This window comes from Stegodyphus dumicola, chromosome 5 (genome assembly GCF_044657685.1).
Source record: "Stegodyphus dumicola isolate Sdum_Otavi_A_Nest chromosome 5, ASM4465768v1".
Taxonomy (NCBI): domain Eukaryota; kingdom Metazoa; phylum Arthropoda; class Arachnida; order Araneae; family Eresidae; genus Stegodyphus; species Stegodyphus dumicola.
This window is the reverse complement of record NC_140772.1, coordinates 149791983-149804424: the sequence shown is the minus strand read 5'-3', so window position 1 is coordinate 149804424 and position 12442 is coordinate 149791983. Positions and strand designations below refer to the sequence as shown.

Below are 12442 nucleotides of genomic sequence, written 5' to 3'. Positions count from 1 at the left end.
GGAGCCACTTTCCTTAGCTAACAAAGATAATTAAAACCAGTTTGCTGCCTAGGATATCATTAATCACTGAAAAGGCACTTGGTGAAAAAGTAAAATTAATCCTAGACTGACGAAGTAGTTGTAATTTATTAAATGCTGAAGATGAAGCAGAAAATAAATACCAACATAATTAGAATAAGTGAAGAAAAATATTTTGTCAAAAACAAAACTGGAAAAATCTCAAATGAAGATGGTGATTATTGCAAGATATCTTTGCATCTTTTTTTATTTTGCTTTGGATTACAGGGCTCAAGCCTACCAATAAAATTCATATTTCTGAAATAGATTTCCTGAAGAAAATTAAATTACAAATCCTACTTTGCACATACATAAAAAAAAATTCATACAATATTTATTTTCAAATAATTATAGGCAGAAAGATTCAGGTATTTTGATGACATGCTGTTGTTGCAAAGCATTGTTTTTGGTTATTTAATGACAAGTCTAATCAAAAATTCAGATTCTTATAATTTTTCTGGGTTAATTTCAGAAGGTGATAATTTAGATATGTCTGTCAGACAATTCTTCTTATTAGAAGCCTATCCTGATGATCACACTAAAAATTCAAGTGAAACCAAAACTTTTAAAAAGCAATACTGTGAGGAACATTTCATATCTAATTCAAGAGAAATATAAATGTGAGATATATTGTACGGTTACCAATAATTGAAGTTAAATGGTCAGCATTAGGGGTGTCAAGGGAAATAGCAGGATTTAAACTTACTAGGAAAGAAATTAGATAAAAATAAAACCATGGCAGCACTGTATAAATTATTTAGAGATGAATATCTCTCCCTTAATCATATGGAAAGAATTAAGTATAATCAGTGTTTTAATACAGAATATTATATCTCCCACTATGACCTTTGTCATCTGGAGAGCATATCAGGTCCCTTCTTGTCATTTTTTATGTTTCCTAAATTAGGTAATGGGGTCTTTCTCAAATTTATATTGCTAAGTGGAGCAATTGTGGCAAAATTTCATACTTATGACATGCCTTCAGAGCAGACATTAAGAAACAGTATTATCAAATTCCAGTAGATGAAGCTGATAAGAGATTTACAAAGGATATTAATATAGCTGAGTCTATTTATTCCTGTGGAGACATATAAAGTGAAAATAGTAACTTACAGAACATCAAGTGTAAGTGCTCCATTTTTCCATATACATGGTTTTACTCCATCACATGAGTTTCCAACCATTCTGACTCAATAAATGATCAAAAAAATCAAATACAGTACAAAGTCCGAAATCCGGACATGTCTGGACTTCAGCGATTCCAGATTCGGGATTTTCCCGGATATTAGATCATCAGTTTAAATCTAGTAAGATGACATGTAGAAATTATAAAATTAAAAATATGAAATAATGAAGTATTTATGATCTAAAGTGTATCAAAATTTACCAAAAAAAAAAAAAAAAGCTTAATATTTATTTGTTTACCTTATGAAACATTTATTTCAATGTAAGTTGTTTCATTTTTTGTGCTAATACTTTGTCTTTAATTCTGTAGACAGACATAATCTCTTGTTTAGTTACATTGTTGAAGTCCGCTATTTCGAGAATTCTGACTACAAATTCTCAATCAAAATTTTCTCACTTTCAATAATTAACTTCTTTATCACTTTCTTCATAACGGTAGCGGTATTTTCTGGACCTAAAACCACACTACAGATTTCGCCATTCATTAATTGATTGATGATTGAGAAGCATTGTCATCATAATGAAAAACTTCTTTTATATCATCTTCATTTATTACTGCTTCTCCACATTTCTTTACAAAATCCGTTAATTGGAAAATTTCACCTTTGTTTTGCTATATCTGAAAACCTTTAAAATTTGCAGCTATCGTTATCAAATTTAACTATCTTTCACTATACAAATTTGGCTATGCATCATGAGCTTGGTGACTAATGACAAGTTGTTCCGTTAAATTTTATCTTGCTTCTATCGTGCATTGAGACAATTAAGCCTGAATTGTATTATTTTAGTTATTTATTATTCTTATGTCTATTTCTTGCACATACTTAAGTCTTATCAGAGTTCTAAATAAATAAATTCTCACATATACTTAAGCCTTATTGAGGGCCGGAGCTACATATTGTACCACCTGATGCAGACTCTGTCGGTCCTAAATTCTGCAGCACATTGTAACCATATGAGCCCTGGCGCTGGTTTCGGCTTTATATGAATAATAAATCAGTTATTCTAATTCAAATAGCACTAAATGTAGTCTTTTGGCCTATGAGCATCTTTCAAAAAACCTACTTTTAACATATGAAAAACAAAATTGTTAAAAGTTTTCCTCGTCAACATTTTTTAGCGCATTTAACTTAAATCCGTAATCATAGCCAAGCGTAATGTCAGTATAAAAGGTTACCATACTCCTTTATTATTAATATAAAAAAATTGTTTAGGTATTGCTGCATGAGTCATTACTCAAGTCATGTTTTGATAAACATGTGGTGTTGAAAGGAAAGTATAATAAATAATGATTCGAAAGGGTGGCGTCAGATCAACGATCTATCTATGTGGAATGTTTCGGTTTGAGATGTGTGCCCAAGCAGATACGCAGCAACGGAGCTAAATTACTGATCGTACAAATTTATGCTAAAATGATTGTTTCTTCAATAACAAGGTATTTTAGTTATTGTCGAAGTGAAATTAAGAATTGGGACTCTCCAGATGATTTATTATGCGAGGAAGGGGGGAATTAAACGTGCATGCATAAAGCCTGCGAGAAAAAGTTTTGGTGGTTTTGAGGTCCGGATTTTAGATCATTCTGGATAATGGATGTCTGGATTTCGGACTCTGTACTGGAGGAAAAAAATATAGAATAAATAAAATTTCATAAGAACAACCTACTATTAAGACTTTTGATTTATTACAGAAACCTTCCATCAGAATATTTTAATTTTAAGGTTTCCAAACAACTATTCAATGCATTTTACAAAGTATGAGGCCCTTTCAACTTTTGCTCAACTCTTTGACCCACCAAGTGCTGTCAGTCTAGTTATTACCAAAGATAAACTAAATACAAAAAATGTGGAAAAGTAAACTAAATTAGAATGATTTTATCCCACCAAGTGAATTGAAAGGTTAGTAAAACCTTCCAAAGAAAATCAATAAATTAGAAATTCCTAGATCTGTTCTTATGCATAATACTGTTGTAATCTTTATGGAAACCAGAAGGGCATTCAGTATAATAATTTATATCAATTCAAAGCTAGTAACAGATATGAAAAGTAGTTTACTGTGCAGCAAATTAAGAATTTGCCCAATTAAAGCTCTAACCAATCTGCAAGTGTAACAGTCAGTTACTCTGCTTTTAGACTACTTTGTGTCAAAGAGTTGATTCCAGTTCTTCAATTCAATTCAACCACATATATCTGTGAAGTGATTAAACAATTACATTAGTTGGTTCAAGACACCTCCTGAACAGTTAAAAACCTTCTTGTCTAATCAGGTTAAACTAACAAACTCTATGTTTCCAAACTTTGATTGGAGATATATTTCAACTATACACAATACTGCTGACATTATTTCCAGAGGTACACTGAACAAAAAAAAAGGCAGATACAGTTCTGTATCTCCTGCTCTACTAGGCCGATTGATGAAATTCAAATCGCGTTTTTCATACCTCGAAAATGTGACTTAAAATATATATTAAAATTTGTATATAGCTTTGTTCTAATATAGGTATTTTGACATAAAAATCGGACTTTTTCTGAAATAACATGCCACTTTTTTCCGTATTTTCATTCTACAACCCAACTTATGCCTAAATATTAAATTTTGTAAAATTTGGTGTGAAATTTACACAGAAATTCCAAATTTATCTTGGCGAATTTTTTTCAGTCTGTGTCACTTGGCGAACTTCTTAATTTATGGTAACCTATTTTCCTTTCTCTTTTTACATTGAGTAAGAGCGGGGAAAAAGTTACATTGTTCCTACTTTCAAATAATTTTAACAAAGTATGTAAACCACAATGGATGTTATTATTGCTTTCAACAAAGATAGCAAATTTCAAAATGCACTACTATATAAATTCACATATATCTTCGGAAATTTTGAATTTTTTGCATGTATGCTTAGAAATACATCGACTTTAAGAAGATGGTAAAAATTTTATAGGTTATAATTCAAATTTTGGTATTTTTCCGTTTCGCCGGCGCAAATCTCGCCAAGCAGACTTTATTCGCGACAACATGCAGTATACACATAAAAAATATTAAAAAAATTTTAGTTCTAAGAATTCTTTTTTTGAAGGCATAAACATTTTAATATCGCTTAAAAATTTATAAAAAGCCAATAAAGACAATAAATTTTTAAAAAGACATTAATTTAAGTATTTACTATGCTTTCATGGTTCAACATCCTAATTCGCCGGTTCATATAACGTGACTCCAAGCGATCTCATCTCACGTAAACTACTCTACAAAAATCTAATACTTTCAGTAATTATCTACATTAATTTCAAGTTAAATCTTAATTTGGAACACAAGTTTAAATGCAAGAAATATTTCAATGCGTACGAATAGCTTACTCAGAAATTATGTAAAACTACAGTGCTTTACTTCACTAATGCATTCTCATTAGAATTGATGAATTGAACCCTTGACTTTCCTATTCTATATTTTCGGCTTCGGGTAAGAGCTGTGATTGCATCCTAATTGACTTAATTACCGAAAATGGCCTTAGACATAAAACTGAACTATCTGATAAAAATTATATGTAATTATATGCCAGTATTGAAAGAAACAATCAATCTGATAAGAAAAAACTGCGACTTGTTTTGCAAATGAGGCGTAAAAGGTTACCAGCGAGAATATTCCGTTTGTCATCGGTTGTACCATTATTGGCGACTTTATCGCTTGCGCCGGCAAAACGGAAAAGTACCCAATTTTTTTTCAAAAAATTTATAAAAATTATTTAAAAATACAAATTTTAAAAATAAATCCTAAAAAAATCTGATATGTACACCACATGACTTTTTAGTACAGAATAGTAAATTATATGCATTTTTTCTTGCATTTCATTTAAACTTATTGGATTGAATTGAATCTACTTCGTCGATAGCGCATAAACCACAATAGAATAAATGCACTCTTTAAAATTCACTCTGTTTGTTTACCATAGTGACACTCGCGCTAAGTTCACTTAACAGTGTTATATTTCGTTCATATTATAACTCAAAATACATAAAATTTATATCATTTGAAGAATTATCTAATCGTTGCCATGTGTTCTATTCAAATACTAAAATAAACCTAGAATGATGCATAAAAGAAATTATGCAAACAAAACAAAAAAGAAACAGTTTTTTACAGACGATTCAGTATTTCTCATTCAATTAATTCAGTTCTCACTTCGCAACAAGGCAAAAATACATTAAAACCCAAGATGTGTGTATGTAAAATTATGAAGTAAATCTTAAACACTTATTTTCTCGAATAAATTCCAGAATGGTTTAAGCATGATTTTATTCACAATAAAAAAAGAAGGCATTATCTTGAAGCTTACTTTCTCTAGATTGGCAACAAATCTACTATTCTGTTGTTTCAAATGTAAACAAGCAATGGTCACCATGGAAAAAATTATTAGGCTTAGCGGCATTTAAACAACTTTTAAATTATTGATAATTCTAAAAATATTGCATACAGGTTCACTAAAGGCATAAAAACCTTAACCGGAAGATAGGAATAACATAATTCAATCATTTTTAAAGGAAAAAAATGGACAATTTACAAACATATAAGAATAAAGAACTGAGATCACCGAGCCGAGTAACAGAGTAGATATATATATACATATGTTTATATACTTTTGGTGCGGCTGACTGCAATCAAAATACAAGGTGCATATCTATATGTTATAGCAGTCCTATATATAAAAATTTCAACGTTCTGAGGGTACTCATTTTTGAGTTATGCGAGGTACATACGCATATGTAGTACATATGTATGTACACACAGACGCCACGGAAAAGTATCTTCAGAATTCATTTTAAATTAGTTTTACAATTTTTTTCGGGGGAAAAGAGTCATTTATCCTGCCTTTACATAGAGATGTCACACAAAAACTTCATTAAATTGCATTCGATAGCAGTGAAAATGGATATTAGCTTTAATATATGATGCCTGAAACTTTTCACGATTACAATATAGTACATAGTCTGTAATCCGGAAATCCATTATCTGGAATAATCTATAATACAGACCTCAAAGCCACAAACATGCATGCACGTTGGGAGAATGTTTCCAGATACGTTAAAAAATGCTTGTCATAATTTATGGCCAGCTACATATTTCATGGTGAGGACGATGAAAATGACAGCCACGAATTTGAAGGTTTTCGGACATCACAAACTAAAGGTGAAATTTTCCAGTTATTGAATTTGAAAAGAAATGTGCCGAAGCAGTAATAAATGAAGATAATATAACAGAAGTGTTTCATTGTGACAACAATGCCCCAATCATCAATCGATTAATGGATGGCGAAATCTGTAGTATGGTTCTAGATCCAGAAAACACTGCTTCCGATAGGTAAAACTTTGTAACTGACCAAGAAATTATGTCTGTTCATAGAATTAAGGAGAAAGTATTAGTGCAAAAAAACGAAGCAATTTAAACAACTTACACTGAAAGAAATATTTAATAATTTAATGTTTAAATAAATGTTAAGCTTTTTTTTTTTTTTTTTTAATTTTGATACCATTTAGATCATAATTGCTCTTTATTTTTAATTCTTTAATTTCTGCATGCTATCTTACCAGATTTAAATTGATGATCTATAATCCGGGAAAACCCCTAATCCGGAATCGCAGAAGTCCCAACGAGTCCAGATTACGGACTTTGTACTGTACTTCCTTTTTACTTCATACAAGGAAGTAAAAAGAGGGGGGAATTTTATTTGCAATGAACTTAAATATTGAACTGTGAAAGAAGGAATCAAGTAACTATAATAAAAAAAGAAATATTAATAAATACGTACCAAATTGAATTATCATTGAGGAGCTTAATTTTTGAGAGCTAATTAATTTTTGAGAGCTAATTTAAAAACTACTTTACGATTTTTATAAAACTCGGCATAATTTGAGTCATAGAATTGAAATATGGAAAAAACATTGGCATGTCGTTTCAGATAAAGTCCGATTTTGTGTCAAAATACCTATATTAGAACAATGATATATATAAATCTAATACATATACTAAATCACGTTTTCAAGACATGGAAAACGTGATTTGAATTTCACCAATCGACCCAGTAGAACAGGAGATATAGAACTGTCCCCTTTTTTTTGCAGTGTACCTAAACTAAACACCTATTGAACAATTAATGTGTGGCTTACTTCTGACCAAGCAAAAGCAAGATGCGAAGCAAAACTTACATAATGGCAGAATAAAAGAAGATTTCAGGTCACAAGCCCATGAAATTTTATATAAAATTAAACATTACTCATTAAAAAAATTAAAATTAGGTTTTGTTTTGTTTATATACTTGTTCATTAAAAATATATTTTTCTTGTGTTGAAAATATTTAACAAAAAATTTAAATCATTTACGAATTAATCACATTTCAATTAATTTCAATGAAGAAAATTGATTTGAGATACAAAAATTTTAACTTGCAAGCTCAGTCACAGAACGAATTAAACTTGTATCTCAAGGTACCACTATAGTAGTAACAGTACAATAAAAATAAAACATTTTTTATCCCTCAAAAAAACACAAAATAATAAATGGTAAGTTACTAAACTATTATATAACTACAATACAAAGTCCGTAATCCGGACTCGTTGTGACTTCGGCGATTCCGGATTAGGGATTTTTCCGGATTATAGATCATCAATTTAAATCTGGTAAGATGGCATGCAGAAATTATACAATTAAAAATATGAAACTGTAATTTATGAAATAAAGAGCAATTATGATCTAAAGGGTATCAAATTTTACAAAAAAAAAAATCTTAATATTTATTTGCTTCTTTATTAAACATTTCTTTCATTGCGCGCATGCGTAAAGCATACTTTACATGCATGCGTAATGTATGCGCATTTTTTAAAAGCATATGTAAAGTTTGTGGCTTTGTGGTCCGGATCATAGATCATTCCGGATAATGGACATCCAGATTAAGGACTTTGTACTGTATTGCCTAATCATTAGCAAGAAAACTTGGAAAGTCATGGAAACAGTAAGATAATAAAATACATTTATACATAAAAATGAGATTTATAATTAACCAATGAAGGAAGTGCCTTAATGCTTAATATTAATTTTTTTTTTAATTTAGTAGCAAATTTCACACATAATATTAAAACCGTACAAAACAAATCTGTAAAATAATAATATAATTATAATTTTTAATACCTTAATTTTAAATACTCACTTGATATCGGGAACTTTGAATTCTAGTTTGAAGCAAAACAACATTTTCCCAGGCAAACAGTTGCTGTATTATATTAAAACGAGCTTCCTCAACGCTAGGATTTACATATATCACTTGATTAGTAATACGAATTTCATGAATAAGAGTCTGTATTTGGGGATCACCTCCAGGTTTATGGGCAGTAGTAGTATCAGTATCAGCGAAATCTGTTTCTTGCTGATTTTTCCCCTCTAAAGCTTTTGTCCAAGCTTTAATTCCAGCTTCGAGTCGTAGAGACAACTTCTTTTCTACCTAAATATTAAGTAAAAACACAAATTGTAAAACTTAGTATATATAATAATAAATACTTAGTATATTATGAATATACTTAATTTTAAAAAATCCATTTAACATTCCAGCTGAACAATGTACCTGAGATACTTTCTACATTTGATGAAAATGAATAAGAGTAACTACACTGATTGAAAGGTTAAAGTAACTAACATTAAAAAATAATAAATAATACAATGCGATTAATAGAACAATAAAAAGTTATTTAGTAATTCCTCAAAGGGAAAAAATAACATATAGTGGAACACACTTTATATAAATTTCACAAGGGACCATTCACAAACAACATATAAATGAGAAAGACATATTAAGGAAATTTTAATTTACCATGTCAAACATATATATATTAGCTGCACAATTTCAATACTACTAACCTACTACTGATATGAGAAAGATGTATAAAGGAAATTTTAATTTACAATGAGAAATATAAATATATTAGCTGCACATTTCAATAATACTAACCTACTACTGATATTACATAATTTTATTACTGTACTTTTAATTTGTTTAAAACATTTATTATGTTCACGCAAATTTAAAATTAATACTTTAAATAGTATTTAATTAATATTTTAAACAAATCAGCAATTTTTATTAATATTTTAAAAATTATAGTAACATAAATTTAATATTTTTAAAACCATAAGAACATAAATTTCCATATGTAGTTACATAAAATTTTAAAAACAATAGTCATACCTTTATCTGAATTATTATTTTTAATAAGTAAATTTTTTTTTAAGAACAGTTTAAAGCAAAGCTTATCTCTTTTTTTTTAAAGAAAAAGTTTTTAATTCTTATCTGATGTGTCTTTTGATTCTGAATTTTAAGCGAAGCTCTATGAATCAAATTAGTTCTTGAAATGTTTCCTTGCTTGTATTGTACACACTGAGAAATTTCTGAGGGTGTGAATGCAGTAGAATTCATTAAGGTGGATTATTTCTTCATTTTCGCCTTCTCCCTGCTACTTAAATGTTCATCTAATTGCTTAGACTCAGTTCTTCATCTGTGTGCAAGTTTGATTTCATTACATCGGCACCACAGTTTACATATTCCTCAACTAAAGTGTCCAATTCCAGTAGTTTTTAATCTTCTTTATCCATAATCAAGTTTCATTATAATTTTCATCGTCAACACTTTCCCTTGATTCTGTTTCAAAAATCCTCCTTTAACGAAGCAATTTTTAATTGTTTGTGGTCTTACTTGAGACAAGGCTAGTGAAATCATATTCGTAGCCTCAAGAATATTTAAATTTTTCTGTTTATTTCCTATAGTTGTATTTGAATCAACCTTTGCCTATACAGCATTTTTAAATTCTTAATGACACCTTGATCTAAAAGCTGAAATATAGTAGTGCGATTTGCCGGGAACAAAACAACTTTCACATTTTGCAAGAAATCTGTTGTTTAAGGCTGCTATCACACATAGGTTTGTTTCAGAAGAACAACTGTTTGGAACAATTTTTCTGCTTTATCACAACACCGTAGATAGCTTTGGAGGTTAACACAGGGGAAACTGGTTCCCCATTACAAGCAAGCTGATAGCATTCGAAGCTGATAGGCTGATTGGTTGAAAACAAACAACTTGCAATTTTTTTGGAAAGGAAGGAAAAAGTCGCATGTCTTTCTTTCAATAGTAAACCAGGCAGAAAAATTGTCCGAAATAGTTGTTCCTGTGAAACAAAAGCCGTGTGATATGGGCTTAAGGATGGGATACACTGATCAATAAATAGTATAATTTTGTGGTATTGCCTATTCACAGTTTTTTTCTATTCGGATCCACTCTGTAAAAATGTCTACAGCCATCCATGCTTTCATACTTATTTACTTTTCATACTTATTTGCTTTTCATACTTGCCAATCTACGACACTCAAAAATCGGAAGAATTTTCTCAATGACAAAAAGATTTTTTAAATAATAAAAATATGTAGAAACAAAATATATTTTTAATAATGAATTAACTTTAAATGGTAACTAATTAATATCTGAAAGTTCAGTTATTATTTCTTGAATGTAAATACTGAAAAAAAAAACTTTTTTCCTAGTCGTACCTTTTAATAACAGAAAAATACTTTAATCAATTTCCCTAATCATTAAACTTTAACCAGATCACTACTCATTGATTGCAAAACATGAATTAATGTAATTCTCCACTATGGAATTATGTTAAAAATATCGAATGATGGCAAAATAGAGCGTACAAAAAAGCAAAAAGCTTTCTTATAGTCTGAAAACCAAAACATAAATATTCGTTCTTCACAAAATAAACTTAAAATAATCGGAAAATGTGTCCTTTGTCAAGCGATTTTTTTATTTTGGGAAAACTTTACACTTATATTTTGTGGTATTATTTTGAGAATTCCAAATAAATTGCTTGTAGGTGCAGAAATTACTTCATTTTTCTTCCACCTATGTCTAACAATGGAAGAAATAACACCACCTCCATTTACTTAAGTTATTTTATAACTTTCTACAGAACCTTTTTATCTTTACTGTAGAAGCAATTACTTCTTTCTTAAAAAAATTAAGAGGCGATCGACAATTCTAACTAAACAAAGATAACCAATGTGTATGTACATATTTCAATTTTTTTTTTCTGATTTCAATATTATGAACGTTTCAGTATTGTGTTGAAATTGTTTCAATTTTTTCTTCCTTATTAGCAATCTTCCAAAGATAATAATAAATATCAACCATGTGTTCAACCACACTTATTGACAAAGAAGTAAACCCTTTTCGCTGCTAAATTTAAGAAGTGACAGGCACATTTCATAATTTGCTTTTTTTAACATGCCTGCAATATCAATTTTCAAGCCTAAAATTCCCAGTGCACTCTTGGTACGGCACTAAGTGCTAAGCAATTTTCCTGAAGGATTGCACTTTCTTTTAAAGTTTTACGTTTCTGGCACAAAAATAACAGAAATGAGTGAATATGGATAATAAATTTGTTAAGAAATAAAATATTAATTTTATTATTGCAAAATACAAATGATATCACATTCAAATATAAGTACATTATTTTTTTAAGTTCTTATGTTAGTGAGATGGAAATGCAATGGTGTATTTCATTATAGAAAATTTTAAATTTATTATTTAATAATTATATTTTAAAATCGATGCTAATTTTAATATTTATCAAAGGCAAGTATAAATAAATAAAAAAGGAAAATGTGTTGGTAGGGAAAAAAGTAAGTTTAGCATTACTTACTTCTGCAAGGAAATTTACTTCTTACTGGTTAGAAAAACACACTTTAAACTAACTTTAATATTTTTGTTTATTTCTAAAAAATAGAAATAAAAGAAAATAAATAATGGAAATCATTACTGTTCTCCCATCCAAAGGTTTTTTTGTCTTCCTTTTCTTCATCAGATAATTCTTGAAGAATACGAGCAAAATCAGCTGGTTGCAACTTACAACTTTTGGACATATTTGAAAGAAGATTAGTGACATTTTATTTATGTTTTATGAACAGTTAGCTTCATACTGATTTTTTCTTTTGTCTCATTTTGCACATACTTTTATGTCAAATGGCATGGGTTAATATAAGAAGTAAAGTCATACTCAGCATGATTTTTAACAGAAGATTGGCTGTTGCCATAGCTGCTGCTTCCCTAGAGAGAGACCTGCTGATCATAACAAATATGAAAGCCTGATGTATGTACGGTTTGCAAGATTTGAAA

The 12442-nt window shown here is 29.4% G+C and overlaps 1 protein-coding gene across 2 annotated transcripts in view; it reads right to left on the bottom strand.

The window, feature by feature from the left end:
* Positions 1 to 12442, bottom strand: part of Dhc64C (dynein heavy chain, cytoplasmic) — a 289295-nt gene that overhangs the window by 206311 nt on the left and 70542 nt on the right. For both annotated transcript variants that reach the window (XM_085817195.1, XM_085817194.1), the window contains exon 18: positions 8429 to 8719. In XM_085817195.1, coding sequence (XP_085673321.1) covers positions 8429 to 8719 — 291 coding nt within the window. The remainder of the gene's footprint in view (positions 1 to 8428; positions 8720 to 12442) is intronic.